The 19,517-nt window shown below is 42.7% G+C and overlaps 1 protein-coding gene across 2 annotated transcripts in view; it reads right to left on the bottom strand.

Annotated features, from left to right (window-relative positions):
• LOC146775828 (E3 ubiquitin-protein ligase TRIM39-like) overlaps positions 1–19,517 on the bottom strand; it is a 342,920-nt gene that overhangs the window by 8,920 nt on the left and 314,483 nt on the right. The window contains exon 5 of one of the 2 annotated variants that reach the window (XM_085639431.1): positions 269–845. The exons of the other annotated variant lie outside the window; for it this stretch is intronic. Within the exon in view, the coding sequence (XP_085495557.1) occupies positions 788–845 (58 nt within the window). The 3' untranslated portion in view covers positions 269–787. Of the gene's footprint in view, positions 1–268; positions 846–19,517 lie in introns of those variants that run through there. 2 annotated transcript variants of the gene reach the window in all.

Raw genomic sequence — 19,517 nt, 5'->3', positions numbered from 1 at the left:
ACTTCCATGGGAATTCTATCCGGGCCTGCGGCCTTTCCTGAGGCCCTCATTTGGATTACCTCTGTGACTTTCTCTAATGTAATATTAGCCTCCAGTTTTGCAGTACAGGAACAGTAACCCCTACTATCCCACTGGCAGCTCTTACCCTTCCTGTATCTAGGGCCATATCCTGTGCTTCTGCCCAGTGTAGCTCTGTGAATCCTCTTTAACGATTTTGTGGGAAAGTGCCTGGAACATCCACATTGAAATAAAGACACCGCAGAAGGTTACTTGTTGGAGCAGCAGGATTTATTCACGTCCGCTACATCCCGAGTCCTTTACATCATACCCATTCTCATCCCTCAACCGTACCTGCCTCGAACCACCCATACTTAAAACACAACACTCCGCGTGATCTCCACGAGCATGAAAGTAAGCACTCGTGGAAGTCACGCTACAAGTAGAACACAATTTATATATGTATATACAACACATCTTCCCCCTTTCTTTTTTTTTTCCAAGAATACTAACACATGACATAATCCTTGAATCTTTCTGGATAATGATGCTCACGTTTCCCCCTTGAATCACCCTTCCAATTTGAACAATGAGGTTGTTGTTCATTGTGCTCACCAGTAGAATGTCTACTTATCCCAACATTTCTATCTTAGTGGGAAAACCCTTTGAACAGAGAAATCCTATTCAAATTCCAAACACTTCCTCCCTCTATTCTTACAGCATTATTTTTTTTTTTTTTTATTTTTTTTTTTTAAAAACCTTTATTCGGGTATTTCAGATACACAGCTATTCAGCCGACAACCCGGAGGTTCGGCAGCTCGTCAATCAACATGTGTAGTCTTCTATAGCTGTCAAGCAGGAGAGAAAGAAGGTTTCAATTTTTAAAGTAAAACATAACAAGCAAGGCAATACACATTTTACAGCATTATTAAATACTTCTATAACTCTCTTTGGATCTGACCAGCATTGTGAACCTTTAGGAACATTTTCTTTCCTTTTCAAACGAACAAATTCACCGACTACAACTTTAGTTTTACTGCTACACCCTCTTTTCTTATCCATAAACAATTTCATTTTTCCTTTCTGCTCATTAACTCTTTGTTTAACCACTTCATAGTCAACAGCAGTAAACTTATTGTCACTCAACCCTTTTTTTAACCACCACGGTACTAAATTGGTACTAGGTTTGCGTCCCCTTAATAATTCAAATGGACTAGCTAACGTTACTGAATTTAGAGACGTTCTGTATGCTAGTAACATGGATTGCAATGCATTTCTCCAATTTAAACCCCCTTTCACAGAGAGTTGTATTGCTTCCTTCACAACACGGTTAAACCGTTCCACCTGACCATTAGCCTCTGGATGGAAAACAGCTATTCTCTTATGTGTTATATTACACTTCTCAAAAAATGACTCCATCTCCTTGCTAATGAATTGAGGTCCATTATCTGTGACTATTTCTTGTGGAATACCTTCTCTACAAAAAATGTCATCTAAAAACTCAATTACACTTTGTGAGGTAACTTCTCTGACCATCTTAACCTACGGCCACTTCGAAAAATAATCAACAAGAACAATTCCAAAACACTTAACTTTCGGTAAGACTTGGAAAAGGACCAATGATATCAAGGCCTAATTTTCTCCATGGGCTAACAGGATATGCAACAGGGTGAGATTCCACTCCTCTTTTTAAAAACATTTTTTTTTTTTTTTTTTAAATGAATTAAAATGAGAATAATCCAATTGAGGATGGGCAAGTCCGTGCCCGCTCGTCGCCAATGTGGGAAAGTGCCTGGAACATCCACATTGAGATAAAGACACCGCAGAAGGTTACTTGTTGGAGCAGCAGGATTTATTCACGTCCGCTACATCCCGAGTCCTTTACATCATACCCGTTCTCATCCCTCAACCGTCCCTGCCTCGAACCACCCATACTTAAAACACAACACTCCACGTGATCTCCACGAGCATGAAAGTAAGCGCTCGTGGAAGTCACGCTACAAGTAGAACACAATTTATGTATGTATATACAACAGATTTCCTTTGATTCCGTCATGTACATCCCATCTTTCTTTCTGATCTTAGCAATGTTGTTTCTTCTTGTTTTCTGTCTCATGCGCTGAGCTAAGTGTTTGCCAGTTGTCTCCGGATACTCATAGTTTTCTCTGCTATAGGCTTGATAGGCTTCGGCCACCTTTTTATTGTAGTAATTGTAATTGTTAATCTCAGCTTTAATCTGAATGACTTCTAGCTGTAGTTGGGCTTGCTGTTCTTCCTGTCTCCGGTAGTGCTGTAGTTTGTTTCTCCTCAAGTTAAGCCAGCTGTGCGACCAGCCGATGCATCTCATCTCGCTGAGTTTTTCTACAATGTCCCACAAAGCTAATGGCCTCACCCTCAGTCCTGCCTTAAACTTATCCCAAACTACTTCCCTTGAGGCACTAAATCTATTCATGTCAAAGAAGTGTTGAGCACAACCCCTGAGATGTTCTATAAATAGGTTGTTGGCCAAAATAATTCTGTCAAATGTCCATTTGGACCAGAGTTTCATGTGCCCTTGTACCGTAATATAAAAACCAAGAGGTTGTGGTCTGAGAGTATTTTGGGCAATTTTCTAATGCTTGTGTCATCAAGTAGTGTGGTGGATACAAAGAAGTAATCTAACCTCACATATTTCTTGTGGGGAAACAAGAGGTATATATAGACATAATCTGATGGATACCTCAAGGCCCAGACATCCACTAAGCCATGGCTGGCCGTTAATGCGGCTAATGCATTATGCACCTGCATTTTTGTCCCCTGATATTTGTTAGTAGGAGCCCCTCTAGCACCCAGATGGATATTCAAATCCCTGCATATTATCAAGGGATAAGGCCAGGAGGCTAGCTCCATCTCAAGTTCTTTCAATGCCCTGGGGTTGTCCTGATTAGAACCATAAATGGTACATACCGTCAGCCCTATAGTCAGTGTTACCACTGCCCACCGCTCCACTTATCTTCCACATCAATAGCTCTAATCGTGGAGGTCTGGGTAGAGCAAGCCATCGTATATTCTGAAATCAAAATAGATTGTCTTCTATCCCACAGGATGTGGGTTTTCTGTTGACTTATTATGTCAAACCCCAAGGATCTTAATGTCTCGCCCACCCTGCGACATTTTGCTTTGTTGTAAAGATGACCAGTGTTTATTGAGCAAATAGAAATTTTAACCATACGTATGACAAATAAACAATCTGATAACCAATCTGAAGATAGCTACAAAGAGATAATCTTTTTCTTCGCTGGTTCTCTGGTGTTTTTTTTCACCTGCTACTCCACCCCACCACCACCTCCCACCCGTAACCCCTCCCACACCTCCTCGAGAACCGGCCTCCCCCACCCTGTCCCTCTCACCCTTAAACAGCCCTATAATGCTGAAAAACAGACCTATGTTGGTCTGTGGTGGATGGAAAGTAGCTCCCCTAGCCAGTGGCTAATATTACCTATCAATCACCACCTAAAAGCCATTACCCAATTTGTCTTACACCCCTGCCATCATTTAATAGAACATCTAAATCAATCTTGGCATGTATATTACTCAGTAAGGCCTTAAAGACAAGGCAAGGGGATTGCCCAACCATATAGCCTCAAGTTTTACCCCACCCTCAGCAAGGCACTCCTTAGGTTTAATTAGGTGAAGAATCGAGTCTGCTTCCCCCAGGTCACTTTCAAACAGGCTGATTCATTAAGAAAGCCTGAATGCCCTTCTCCTGGAATGATTTAATCATTTGACGGAGGCAGCAGCACCGCTCAACAGTAACGTGGCAGAAATCTGGCTTAACAAAGAATGAGAAGTCCTCAGCAAATCGTCGAGCTTTAAGTCTAGCCTTTTCCAAGATATTTTGCCTCTGTAGATAGTTTCCAATGTACACTAGAATGGCACAAGGTTTTGCGTCCGCTTTGGCCGGATGTCACAGGGAGAAGGGGACTCAGTGTGCCCGTTGGACTTCATAATGCCAATTCCATCCTTATAGCTCTGGGAAGGTTTTACTCAGCAGCTGTACCATGTTCAACCGCATGTCAAATCCTTCTGGAATTCCTAAGAACCAGAGGTTGTTACGCCTTTGGTTGCTCTTTTGGTCTTTCAGCTTCCACTGAATGTCAATTAGTTGGGATTTATGAGCTTCCGGTTGTCGTAAGTAACTGACAATCTCTGTCTTGAGGGCAGCAGCTCTGAGCTATAGGTTTGCCAACTATTCACAAATGGCGTTGCACATCTTGGCATTCTTCCTGACGGGCCACTGTAGCTTATGTGCTGCAACCTGCGAGCTGGAGCTATCCTGCCGGCCTCTTCGCGATGCGAGATCACACTGTGTAGAATAGTATCCAGGGTTGAGTGTACCTCTTGAGGCCCAATAGTCGCACTTCCAACCAGCTGGTCGCCCGGGGAGTAATGCCCTTTGAGGTCTTGCCTCCTTTACTATTATAGCCTAGAGTTTTCCTAGTTACTTGGCGTGTGGTACCTGCCGAGTCCATTCCACTTGAACCTGGCAAGCTCTCGGTCTCACTTGACTCCATGCTTGATTCGGACCCATCTACTGACCAGGTTCAGTCTGACGGGGAGAAAAAGCAATCATTCGCCTCTGGGTCATGGTCCCATTCATTACCCTCTTCTTCCACCCCTTTAGAGCGGGGGGGTAAGCAGCGATTTCGCTTTTCCTTCTGGTTCGATTGCTGGGGATTTACTTCATCTCCCCCCGCTGAGTCAGCTTGAGTTTTCGAGTAAGCTTTGCTTTTGCCCAATAAGTCCTTTTCGTGCTCACTGTTATCCCCGGAGAGATTTCATGTGGCTGGGCATTTTCCCTTGATGTGTCTTTTAGAGTATCCCCTCACCTTTTCTGCCAACACCCCCTTAGTTAAATTCTGTACCTCTTCTGTTATAGTCATCGCTGCTTGTGCCCCCATCTCCACTGAGTCTGAGGCTGTAACAACCAACGGTAAAGCAGTCTCATCACCCTACTGCAGGCGCTCATCATCCTGCGCATTGTTCCGGTGACTTTCCTGGGATGGTTGCTGTGAGGTTGCATACTGCGCATTGTTCCAGTGACTTTCCTGGGATGGTTGCTGGCGAACCTGCCTGGATGGCGAGCCACGAAGCAGCTCCAGCACTTTAGTACTTAGCAGGCTTTTCTGGGGAGGCGCAGTCCTTCCCCTCCCCTTCCCCTCGGCTGGAGTCTCCGTCCGGGTCGAGGCTGAGTACTGCTCTCAGCGCCACGCCCGTGGAGCAGGAGCAGATGCAGAAGCCTTGTCTGTGGCCAGGGCCAATGAGTGCGGTCCGGGCAGCAGGGGCAGCAGTCACCTTCCCACTTCCACTGGCTGGCTTGGGACCCATAGCGAGTGCTGTGCACAAGGTCAGATGCCGGCGTCTCCAATCTACACGGGCTGCCGCTTTCTGCAATCTTCGGTAGGCAAGCACGAGCTCCGCTTGCCGTAGGACGATCTCGTAGCAGAGCAGACTCCAGATGGGTTCATTCTCTAATATACCAGTAGTTACAATAATAAAGAGCATATTTAATTATGTGAAACCAGCGGGTACGGGCATATTCCTGCTGACTGACCACAGAGCTACACATGGCCTGCTCAAGCGGCCGCCATCTTTCTCCTTTCCACTCAGTACTCTCCTCCTTTCCACTCAGTACTCACCCATTTGACAAATCTCAGCGAAACTTTCCAGACATATTGCACCCATTACATTGGCAGAGGATGTACAGTTGTGTGGCATTTGGTCAAGGGAGTGCAAAGGAAAAAGGGGCCAAACAGGTTTTCCCCCTAATGCATTTTACATAGACTTTTTTGTATTGGACGTAGTGGAAAAATGACTGAATTGATTGTAATGAAATTTCACAGCAATGTACATTATGTAGGTGATCTTTTTTGCTATTGCAAGTGATGTTATGAAGCTATATGGACCAGAAATGTGGTGATATCTGTGTAGCACAAGCAGACTAAAAGTAGCAAGGAAGTTTAAAAAATAAACTAGGCTCCAAATGTAAAGTTTCAGAATTACTAAATGAAAAACTAAATGACTCATTTATGGTCACATGATTATGTAAACCAGCAAACAATACTTAAGAAGTACAATAGATAAAAAGAATGAAATCACATTAAATATGATTGCCACTCTGTAGTTGTAGTTAGGATTCCCAGAGAAAAGTATTCCTCTGATTTTTGCTCCCTAATAACTTTCCACCCATTAGACGATTTTTGTTGTGAATCCTTATGGGGGTGCAAAGATAAAAGGTGGGCTCCCAAGACTCTTTTGGTCTACCAATGCAGTTTCCATTGACTATTGTTTTTGACATAGCGCAAAAGTGGCTAAACGGATTCAAATGAAATTTGGCAGTATTATACAATATGGTGCGCAGGTGATCCTTTTTGGGTATTGCGGGTAATTATTTATTATGGTAAAAGGCATCTAAATTTAGTGATATCTGTGACCGCATTACTTTTGCAAAATTTCAGGAAATTTCAGGAAACTGCTGTGGTACATGGCGATGATAAGTCATTATCTGATTGTATAATGACTGCCTTTACAAAAGTAAAAGTCAGCCATGCTGTTTTAAGGTCACGTTGCCAGTGTTCTGGCTCAGGTCCTTAGATATTGGTAAGTATTAGGTTTTGTATTTTAATACTCTTTATTTCACACCTATAGTGTAGTACAGTGTTTTACATTTTTTTAACATATTTAATTCCGTAAACAAAGTTTATGGAGTGCCACAAAATATCAAAAATATTTCCCAAGAAATACAGTACTTACTAGGTACTAGCACTGTACTCCGTAAACTTATTTAAAAATATGTTAAAAAATATATAAATCCATTACTGTACCTATTACCACTTTAATAAAGTGGTAATAGGTAGGGAACTACAATAAAACCACTACTTAGCTATATCTAAGGCTACAGCCAAAGGGTAGTGAAAACAATAAGGCTCCCTTTTCATTTTATTTCTTTAAAAACAGCTATTATATACTGGCTTGTCATCGCCATGTACCATGGTATACTGCAAAGTTACTGCAGTATACAGTGGCCTAAATTGTAACTAAGACCTAGCTGTATTATTGTGTTGCGGTACCACATGGGCAGTGAAATACTTAACTCAGATTTACAAAGCAGTGCAAAGCCACCATGCGTAGCCCTGCATTTAGTGATAAATCTGGAAAAGCGCAAGGCAGTGCAAGTCACTGTTTTACATTAGTCTGCACACCATAATCTACATTGCTTCTAGATTTCACTTACATTTGTACGACACTCCACTGTATGCCACTACACTGTACACCACTCCACTCTACGGTATTCCAGTATACACCATTCCAGTGTACACACTCCACTCTACACCACTCTACTGAGCCCCATGCCCCTCACGCCACTCCACTATACATAGGAAATCGGTTAAAACCGACACTGCCCGACAGTACCCTACCGGATGAAAATCAGCTGACCTGGTTTAAACCTAGTGTCACTGATTTTCATTGCTGTTGCACCACTTGGCCACTTGATGGAGCCAAAACATTGCAGACCAAACTGCAATTTAGGCCCAAGAAGGAAGCAGCTCGGAGCGTGAGTCACCCCCATTAAATTTAGGGAGACACATTGGTTGGCAAGGTTGGTGGGTGGGGCCAGGTCCCAGTGAAAATTCCTTCCGGACTTTGTCTGGCCCCACACACCTCGCCACACTTCAGGCAACCACGATGACCAGACGACGACCGCCAGTGTTCCAAGGCCTAGCAGGTAAGTTCTGCAGAGCTCCCCTCCATGTTCACAGGGACCCTCCCAAACCAGGGTGTTGGAAGAGGCCCTCCTGTTTCAATGTTCGCTATGTTCCCAAGGTGCTTGAGTGTATTGTGTATATAACCCGAATTGAACCAGAAGCCAAAAGGGTGAGAGTTATTTGAACATGGTCGAGGCCCGTGAGCAAGGGCCAGAGCAACACCAGGCCCCCTGCCTGGCTAACGTTACGCCACCCATTACCTGCGGGGGTCATCAAGCCATTCATAACACCAGCCCTTCCCCGCTCTTATTTATCCATTAATCGTGCACTCAGGCTATTAAACTGTGCATGGTGAGCCGACTCATGCATACAGGCCGCACTCGCAATGTCACTGCAAGATGTAAATGTGGGCAGGGTTGTGCGGTGCGTGCACTAAATACAGATCAGCGGCGGCTCCAGGGTCGGGAAATCACCTCATCTGCCACGGCCCCGCAGCCGGGGCACCCACAGGATAGAAGCCAGCATGCGTGTGCTTGCTGGTGTTATCACTCCAGGAGCCGGAAATGGTTCTTACTGCAAACACGCAATTCCCTAACTAGAATCGGAAGCTGGCAGAGTTTAGGATGCCTGGGGTCTGCACAGACTGCCTGTGACTGCACTGTGACCTGGGGGTGAGATGAGGTCTGTAATTCAAGCAGCACTGCACACAGTGCCTGTGACTGCACCGTGCCCCTTGGGGTGAGAGGGGGTCTTAACTCGACCAGCACTGCACATACTGCCGGTGACTGCACCCTGCCCCTCGGTGTGACAGGGAGTCTGAACTCGACCAGCACTGCACATACTGCCCGTGAATGCACTGTGACCTGGGGGTGAGATGAGGTCTGTAATTCAAACAGCACTGCACATACTGCCTGTGACTGCACCATGCCCCTTGGGGTGAGAGGGGGTCTGTAACTAACAAACAGCACTGCCCATGACTGCACTATGACGTGTGTGGGTGGGCGGGGGGTGTCTGTAATTCTGCATGTTAGATGTATTGGACTCCATTCCACTATGAGGCAGGAGGGCTTTGTCAAGAAGTAAAACACTTGATGTAAAACTGGTATTCTGTGGGACAAACTGCTGTACCAGAAGCCAAAAGGGTGAGAGTTATTGGAACCTGGTCCAGGCCCATGAGCAAGGGCCAGAGCAACACCAGGCCCCCTGTTTGGCTAACGTGGGGGAGAGGAGCTGCTGTGGTCCGCCATTTGTCTTCCTGCGGCCATACCCGCTTCAATCACAGGCCTTTAAAAAGACCATTTACTTAACGAGGCTTTGTTGTCATTGCACCCCTTTGTAGAGCCCCTGCAAAGGGCATTCAAGCACCGCCATACAATGTTGCTGGAGTTGGAAGGGAGCTAATGGGGGTCCAGCTCACCTAACTTCACAAACTCAAACACTTAAAGCATGGGCTCTTCCATAAACCTTGAAAATAACAGCAGGAGAGGATGTAGTTTAATGGCTAAGGCAAATCGCGCAATCTACCCGTCCCTAACAAAAATGAATGTGTTCATCTGTAACTAAACTGGTGCTCATGTGAAGCGCTTCAATACCTTCAGGTCCAGTTAGCACTATATAAATCTCCGAGGGGTAAAAAACAGCTGTGAACTTGAAAACCTGGACCACACCATAGCTCTGCTCACTACCCTCCCCAAAAACAAACTAGCTTTACTCAGAGCCGTGCCATCATGCTACGTGATTTGTGAGGATTGCCCAAAACCTTGAACATGTCACCCAACTCTCACTTTCTTCTACATTTCCGAAAGTGCCAAATGCTCTTTCTGTAGTCTGCAGTACTCCTTCCTCACCCATTACTGTTTTCAAACACCTCCCAAAACCTACTAACTGAGAAACATTTTCATGTGACTGCAAATTGTTTCACCCAGTGCTTCTTTTCCTCCTGGTATTGCACAGCTCTGAAATTGTTTCATTAGTTTACTCCAATAATACTATCATTATATCATTTTATACAGCATCAGAGTGCCGGGTAGGTGGATCTCAAGCAATAGAAAACACCAGTAAATAAATCAATAAATATCTTAGGCTTACATACCACATTTAGCATAACGCTGCCACTTCTTGCATTACAGCAGCTACAATTTCCCTGAGGTGTTTCCCTGCCTCTTTTCTTGTGTACTGGTCGTTTGTCCCTTTCATCATGCGCTCTGCCTGATAATGCTGACTTAACCTTACAGACATCAAGGCACCAGTACTGTGAATTTAGCTGAGAAATAAATATTGGTAGTATAGGTGTGATTTAAGCAAGATCCTCTAGTTGTAGACCCTACGATGAAACGTGCCATCTCAGGAGGGCGATAACCCTTATTCCATTTATTTAAACGTTTCTTTAAAGTAAGACAGAGTACATTAGGCAGGATCTCTCATGGTCTCTTGAGTCCTTCCTGGTACTTCACACTTCCTGCAGTCATGCATCCTTTATATTTGTTAATTTATCTTGCTGGTGGCAGATCGTCAAATAAAAACACATTTAGATGTAGAACTTTTATTTGGCAATGAACTTAAACAAGTTTGGTAAAATCATGAAGACAATGAAAATGTGGTCTTTCTCATTATTTTCTCAACAGTATGCAACCGGTTTCTAAGTGTTTTTTTGTATTGATTTAGTTTGCGCAGAACAACATGCCCCGCAGAATAAAGACGGCAGAAGATTATGTGCTGGAAAACAAAGATTTCATGGTTGAAGAAGTGCGTGGGCAAAAGATGTTAATTTGCAGGTTTTGCAGAGTGACTTTGCCAATAGTAACTGGGAAGACTGCAAGCTGAATTGCTGAACATCTTGTCACCAAGTCCCACTTGAAATTGAAAGAGCCACCTAATAGCGGCAGCCTATGCCAGATGTCTCTTGCTGAGACAATGACACGCTTCAAAAGAAAACGTGAGGAAGAAAAGGATGTGGCACATGAATTTGTACATGCCCTGGTGCAATCTGGAACCAGCTTACACCAAGCAGATGGAAAAGAGCCACCTAATAGCGGCAGCCTATGCCAGATGTCTCTTGCTGAGACAATGACACGCTTCAAAAGAAAACGTGAGGAAGAAAAGGATGTGGCACATGAATTTGTACATGCCCTGGTGCAATCTGGAACCAGCTTACACCAAGCAGATGGACCGATTGGGAATCTGTTCCACAACCATGCACCAGCATGCAAAACATTACCAAAAGCAACACAAATGTATGAAAATACCTTCCAGAGGTGTTCCTTGCAGATATTGAACATATTTCAGAGTTACACCAAGGTGATGTAAATATATCTGTCACCATTGATGAAACTCCAGAGATACGTGGCGACCCAGCAGTGGCAGTGCTAATCACATTTTGTGATGCAAAAAATGGATGGTACAGACGTACCATCATGGCAGATCTAGATGTACTGGAAACATGCAACACAGTGTCACTTGGAATGCTGCTGCTGAGAGTTCTTACCAAGTTTAACAAAGATTGGAGTGATATTGTTTGTATTTGCAGCGATTCAGCTACGTATATGAAAAAGTTATGTGATGACCTATCCAAAGCAATACCTGAGCTGAAGTGTTTCCCTGTAAGAGATCCTTGCCACTTGCTAGATAGTATGCTGAAAGCATCTCTACAATCTTCTGAGCTAATGAACAATGCAATTGATTTTGTAGTCCATTCCGGTGAACTGTTTCGTTATGCGTGGGAACTAAAACGCAAATATTTTTCATTTTGTGTTTAGTGTGGCAGCAAAGAAAGAGTCATCCCAACGTTTCATTTAGTCGGTGGTTCTCAGTCCTAGAGGCGTGAATGCAATATTATCTATGTGGCGACCGTTTACTGGATTTTTGCTTAGTGATGATGCAAAAGGCAAGAAATGCGAGGATCTTCGGGTGCATATTGATAGTGATGTCAAAAAAAGTACACTCTACTGCACTCTTAGATTTTTACAGGAAAACATGACTGCTGTAGTGGACATAATCAAAAAACTAGAGTCAGAAAACACCCTTGCCTGCCAAATGTGCTGCATAATTGGTGTAGATGTCAAACATCTCCTCGAGAGTAGGCTAGGCGAAACTTTTAGTGACTTTGGCACTGCAACATGTTCCCTGTTAGAATGCTTGCCACTTGATAAGCAAAGAAGTGTTGGGGACCAATTCAGGAAATTTAATTTTACAATGCATGAGAAATGGCTAGCTATGATGCATAGAAATGTCCCTTCACCAACCATGGCGTTTGAAGTCAATGAAGCCTCACTTTGGTACTCTGCACAAGTGTTAGATCACTTCCGTAAAGGGGACTTTTCTCCAGACTTTGCAAAGTACAGCTTCATTTTTGACCGCTTTAATACCTCTGAGGGCATATGCACCCAGTTCAACGCATATGTTGCAGAACCTGGCCCAGAGAATGTCAACCTTGACGTGCACCAGTATTGGCATGGAAAGCTACGTCAGTGTCCAGAGTTGGCAAATTGTGTACTGGCTGTTTTGGCGTTGCCAGTCTCAAGTGCCAATGTCGAGTGGGCCTTTTCACAAATAAAAGTGTACATGGGAAGGAAAGAGCGAATGACCAAAGATTCACTGAAGAAATATTGTTTGGTGTACTACAATAAATTCGACTTGTAAAAATGTATTTGGACCTCATATACACTGTACATAGACTGTCTATATACCATGCATTAAGTAAGAAAGCAAGCAATAATAAAAGTAAAGCGTTCCATAAACACCGGTAAAACACTGTTTAGGTTGTTTTTTATGGCGCGAAAATGAGTAACCACTGAAAAGCACTGTTTTTTTGAGGTATTGAAATCACTGGAAAACACTAAAAAAAAAACAACAGAAGTTACCAAAATTAGAAACTGAAAACAGGAAAGCCTAACTATACACTATTACACTCCACTGTCCGCCACTCCCCTGGACACTACTCCACTCTACGCTATTCCACTGTACGCCCACAACTCTACGCTATTACAGTGTATGCTACTCCACTGTACAACACTCCACTCTATGCTATTCAACAGCATGTCACTCCACTATACGCTACGCCACTCAACGACACTCCAGTGTATGACACTCCACTCTATGCCACTTCATTCTACGCTATTCCAGTGGACGTCACTCCAAAGTATGCCACTCCACTGTATGCTATTGCACTGTACCCCACTCCCCTGTATGCCACTCCAGTCTATACCGCTCCACTGTACGCTATTCCACTAGACGATATTACACTCTACATCACTCCAATGTACAACACTCCACTCTACGCCACTCCACTATATGCTATTAGACTTTACACAACTCCACCCTATGCCAGTCCACTCTAGTCTAATACACTGTATACAACTCCACTCTACACCACTCCACTGTATGTCACTCCACTATACAATACTCAACTATATGCTATTCCACTCTAAGTCATTCCATTGTACACCACTCTGTGCTATGCCACTGTATGCTACTCCACCAGCCCTCATTGTATGCTATTTAACTGTATGCCACTACACTGTAGGCTACTCTACACCACTACATTCTACTCTATTCCATTAGACACCACTGTATTGTACACCACTCCATTGTATGCTACTACACGTGACCCCACTCCATGTCATTCCAGTTTACCACACTCCACAGTACACTATTCCACAGTACCCCACTCCATTCTACCCTATTCCACTGTATGCCACTCCACTCTACACTATTGGACTGTACATAACTTCAATTTCCGCCACTCTACCAAATTATATTCCTCTCTACTCCACTGTACACCACTCCATTCTACGCTATTCCATTGGACGTTGCTCCACTGTCCACCACTCCACCGTATGCTATTCCACTCTATCTCACTCTCACTATACATCACTCTATATTGTGCTCCACTGTATGCTACTCACCATACTCTATTGAACTCTATGCCACTCCACTGTATGCCTCTCCAGTCTAAACTACTCCTCTGTGCACTATTCAACTGTATGCCACTCTACGCTCCGACTCTAAACCACTCCAATGTTCTCTCCTTACTCTATATAACTCCACTCTATAAAACTCAACTACACTCTATGCCACTCTACTAGACTCTACTGCACTCTATCCCCATACACTCCACTGTCCAAATTTGTACACAACTCTATGCTTCTGTACTCTATTTTACAGCACCCTACTCCACTCTCTACAAGTTTCCAACACTGTACGACAGAGCGCTCATCTCTACTTTATAAGATGCCATGCCAGTTTATAAATGTTGCTTCAATTCTACGCTATGCCTCTTCAATGTATGCCACACCACTCTACGCTAATCTACTCAGCATAATGGTGAAGTGGCATAAGGACATGGTTAATAATACTCTGAATAGTAGCCGGGCCCCATGTAATCCAAAAGAAAGGACCGTAAATTGATACAGCCCATACCGTGAAGGGAAGGTAATTTTCTCTTTGTTTTTAGGCCTCAAGGGCACTTGCCAATTACCTTTAGTAAGATCAATAGTGATTACATATTGGGCTTTTCCTAGTCCCTCTATTACTTCATCAATTCATAGTACAGTGTTACTATCAAATTTTTACATTTTATTAACAAACAACGCTGAAATCAATACAGACCTGAAGACTTCCATCGGGTTTGGGAACTAAAACAATATGTGAACACCGCTCACTAGGGGATAGTTAAGTTTCTCCCAATTTTAGCATTTGGTCAATTTCAGATTGTACAGCTTCTCGCCTGGCTACGAGAATTTGCTAGGGTCGTTGTTTTACCACACCATCCTCTTTAGTATGGACAGCATGGGTGGCTATTTGGGTCCTCCCAAGGATGTCAGAGAAAACCTGGGCAAAGGGCTCTAAAGGATGTAGAAGCTGTCCCTGCTGCAAATCAGTCAGGGATTCATTAATTGAAAATGTTCCTAATGTACTTTCGTTCAAGTCAAAAGAAATTGTTGTGTTCACTTTGCTGGGGAGAGGTCCTGACCATTTCTTTATTAGATTAATATGGCAAATGTGTTCTCGATTTATGGACAGTTGAAGTTCATAAGTAACTTGCCCAATTTTTTCTATAATTTTAAATGGCCCCTGCCATTAAAACTTCATTTTATTTTCAGAGCTGGGTAATAATACTAAAACCCAATGCACAACAAAGAATTTTCTCAATTTTTCCCCTTTGTCATAATTTTATTTCAGGCATCTCTGTTTTTTTCTAAAGTGGTATGGGCCAGTTCTCTCAGTTTCCCTAGTCTAGCCTTTAATTGTGAAGTGCAATCTTTTAGATTTCCTGCTTTTCTGTCTCATCTTTTTTCCAGGCTTCTTTAGTGATTTCAATTAAAGTACGAGGTTTTCTTTCAAACAGCAAGCAGGTCAAAGGGAGAGCAACCCTGGCTACTTTGAGTTTGACCTCTAATCACAAATAGGGCTAAGGGCAATACCCTACTCCACTCTATGCCACTCCACTGTACACCAGTCCACTATATGCTATTCCACTCTATGCCACTCCACTCTTTTACTCTCCACTGTATAGTATTGCACCATCTACTGCTCTCCTTTACGGTAATCCACTCTACACCACTAGAGTGTATGTCATTTCACTCTACTCCATGCCACTACATACAACACTCTACTCTTTATAACTCCACACTATAAAAGTCTACTCCACTTTATGGCACTCTACTCCACTCTATCCCTGTACTCTCCACTGTACAGCACTTTATTCCATTGCACGACTCAACACTCCATTCTACTTTACAAGACATCACTCCAGTTTATAACAGTTTACTACCTACGCTACTCCCCTCCATTCAATTACACTCTACTTTGTGACACGCCAATGCACTCTATTATACTTTACTCCACACTATATTACGCTACACTGTATAAGACTTTACCTCACTCTATGCTACTGTACAACAACCCATCTATGCAGCTCCACTTTTTGGCACACTACTGTACCCTATTATGATTTGCAATGTATCCCAATATAGGCCTGGTAGTCACCTAACCTTTCACCTAAATTCACCCTGCCATTGTACTACATAATGGTTTTGGTACTGACCTTTCGCCTAGTTATAGTGCTGCATAAATGTTGTGTGGTTTTCCCCGAAATTTTGCCTCATTTATTATGCATGAGGATTGTCAGAGTCACAGCAGGATTACCATCTTCTGCATAATTACTATGTATAAGGTTCATCACTATCGTCATCCTCGGCCGACATGACACACAACCCCCCAGGGTACCTTTTGGGTTTATAAACGCTATGTCTTTCTGGGGCGGACACACGAGAAACACTTCCATGCTGACACGAGACGCTGAGGTTCCTGCACGCAGACACTTCCAGCACGCAGTTTCTGACATCCCTTGCGGGGTGTTCATCTCGAGAGCAAGACGGGGTCTTTCACTTTCCCACATCAGACAATGGGATTGGCTCTATCCAAAGGGATTTTTGGCTATATACCTACACACATGATAGGTACACTTAGGTACATATAGTTAGGGTTAGCATAGTAGGAGTATGCATTATTACTGTCATGTATTAATTTGCCAGCATATATCTATTGTTTTAGCATTATGGTAAAATTCTACCATCTGTTTACTCTTGGTGCTTATACCAGTATACAACTGTTTCTGTCATATGGTTGTTGCAGCACACGTATTTTACACTAGAATGACGTCGGCTCAGTAAATGCTTATTGAAAACATCCCCGCTGTTTATTCTGTGTATTTCTCTGAGATAATGTGAGCACGAGTGACTGAGCGAAAAGTACTGTACTGTTTCCACGATCCCTGAAGGATCAGGGTTGTTATGTTCGAAAGTTGGCAGAAACTATTCGCTCCTTGGTAGGAGGAGTTCATAGTGGCACTGTGAGCTAGCTGGTATACAGGCGAAGATATCCGATGAGGGTGTTTGGAATCAGTCTCAAAATTAAAGAGGTGCCAATACTGATGAACAGTCAAAATTCATTACATGAGATCACATGTGAAACTCATTGTGATCATATCATCATTTATTTTGTTATTTTTTCATGTCAATAAAAAATCACCCAGTCTATTTTTGAAACAATTTTTCAATGGTCAACACAAAAACATTATAACTCAATTATTTTCATAGACCACACAAAGACAATATATTCGATAGACAATTCTTTACATATGTTAGAAATCACACTTAATGGACAACAAAAGACAAGACATAGACAACAAATTATACATTTTCAAAGAGTAAACAAGCTCAAGTTCCAAAATTCATAATGAAAAAAATACAAAAGTGAAAAAACAAGAAAAAGACAAAGCCCAAAGTTGGTTGCTAGTTCTTCAACCTAATCGTTTTTTGACAACCTTAGTCTGGGCAATGACCAAATAGTGTACCGTCCAGGATAACCACGTAAATTCATCAATCTTTTTACAACCGTTCGATTCAAGATGCAAAAGAAGGTTGGCCTGACAGTCTATGTGTGTGCAATTGCAAGGTCATACTATGGTCAACACGTTTCAAACCCAGAAAATAATTTTGTAGGGGTTCTCCTCAGGACCTAGAAATCAAAAGAGCTGAAAAATAAAAAGGAAGAGTTGCTTGTATTATCATTTGAAACACAGTTTGTTAGAGACAAGCAACTAAACACCCCCCCCCCCCCCGAAAGTCTTAGTTTTATAAGAAATACCTTGGTCTGAGATCAGCTGATCTCAAATTTGGGGATAATCCAAAATATGGTGTTGTTCGCCCTATTTTCAGAGCTGTAGAAGAAAGGACAGGTAAAAAGTCATGAGCCAAAGTCAGTATTGTATGTGCATGTTTGTCATGTGTTCCATCTGTTATTATCCAAATTACTTACTATCGGGTAGTGTGGTGTAGGGAAACGGTGCATCATTTTGAACCGTGGTTAGTCTGAAGAAGAAAGGAAACATTTTTTAGGAACAAAGTCTCCATCCCTGTAATACTTTAAGGCTGTAAACAAGAGACTCACATGAATGTGAAGAGAAAACTCATCGAATGCGAAGAGGCTGTAGAAATGGACAGCCTACAGAGAGGAAGAATTGGGATAATTTTTCAAAACCGGTCCTAGGATGCTTGTTTCCATTCCAGGGAGGACCTGGCTTAGCAGTTCGGGCTGGACTGTTCCCATGTGGCACAGGGTCAAGACTGATTTGCATATGGCTGGGTTTAAACTGGAACGGCATGGTGAGCAAAAAAACGATGTATTTAGGCCCAGATCTCTGTACTGCGGTGAATGTATGACATTGTTCTGCATTCTGTCCATCAACTGTTGTTTTTGCATAATTCCATCCTATCCATTGATATAAAAATGCTTGGGGGCATGTATTTGAAAAAAATTACCTTGTCTTTTTGGTCGTCCGTTGAAAGGCAAGAGCGGAATTCACTCATGAAACATTCCTTAAATGGAAAAGAAGATATGTAGGAATCTTTAAATCATGCTTTGCTCATATTAGCGCTGTTTTAAACATTGCCTAGTAGAAACCTCATTTGCCAGTTTCTGCTGGAGTGTTCAAATAAATGGTCTGCGTGGAACAACCTAACATATTCCAATGTGGCCTCTTACATGAAGATAATTGTGTTGACCATTCGCATAAAAATCACAGTGTTGTTCATTTTCACCGCATCACAAATTAGCAAACAAGCAGTGCTTACTTTACGCTGACATTGGGGCTTGCATCTAGGTTTTTCAAACATTGGATGCACTCAGCAAAAAGTATTTGGGATGCGGGTTCTGATTCGTTCTCACCAAACCACGCTGTAAATCACCAGCCTGTCTGCAGGCAACGGTATGGGCTAGGAGCCTACCATTCTGTGCTCTCCTTACGGCTTCCAGCGTCTTTCGTCGAGAATGCTTTCAGGCGAGTGCTGGTTCTTTTCCTGGCTACGTTTGAATTGCGCGTACACGTGAAGCGTGGAGACGTGACTGCGCCGTTGTCTTGGTTACTATATTGTCTCAAAAACTGAGCAGCAATTCCCTAAAGTTTTGTTTGGGCAAAAAAGAAGAAGAAGTTCTTAAAAACGTCAAAGCGAAATCTATTCAAGGGGCTATCTAGTTGATTTAATTTTGCTACAATTTGTTTTTAAATAAAGAGTCACAGGGGAAACCCACGTATATCGAGAAAAATTATCCTCACTGTGTGGTAAATGCAAAGTTATTTTTTTTTTTTTGGCAGTATCACATCAACCATTATGTGGGTACAAAGTCCTAGGGGATAGTGAAAATAAACACAGTAGTTTCACCTGACAGTGTCGTGTCAGCCATTCAGTGGGTACATGACCCAAGAAGAATGAGTTGAAATTAGTCCACACAAAAATCCAGAGGGGTTAATGTTCATTTTGCTGTTGGGGGAAATAAAACATCAGAGAATATCGGAGTGAAATTTTTTACAAGTTATAAATCGCATATAACTCGTTTAGGCCGTCAACTGCAGTGTTAAATTTGACGATGAGCATTGCTTCTCTCTCCATTAATTTTCTCTCCAAGTCTCCACCACGGGAGTCTTTCTCCACTTTTGATAACACAGTCCATCTCAAGTCATTTTCAGTATGGTTGTTGTACATCCAGTGATTGACTAATGGAGCTTTGGCAGTTTTTTAGTGAATCCTGGATTTGTGCTGTTATCCGCTGTCTCACCTTTTGGTTTGTTTTTCCAATATATAATTTTGGACATGGGCACAGTATGCCATAGATAACATTTCTTGTTTTACAGTTTGAAAATATGTCATGTTTCCACATGGTGTCTTAAATAGCGATCCTTCAATGTTTGATTGGCAACATACACACATTCCACAT

This window comes from Triturus cristatus, chromosome 12, assembly GCF_964204655.1.
Source record: "Triturus cristatus chromosome 12, aTriCri1.1, whole genome shotgun sequence".
Classification (NCBI taxonomy): Eukaryota; Metazoa; Chordata; class Amphibia; order Caudata; family Salamandridae; genus Triturus; species Triturus cristatus.
Note: the sequence above shows the minus strand (reverse complement) of the source record. Positions and strands in the feature narration are given on the sequence as shown.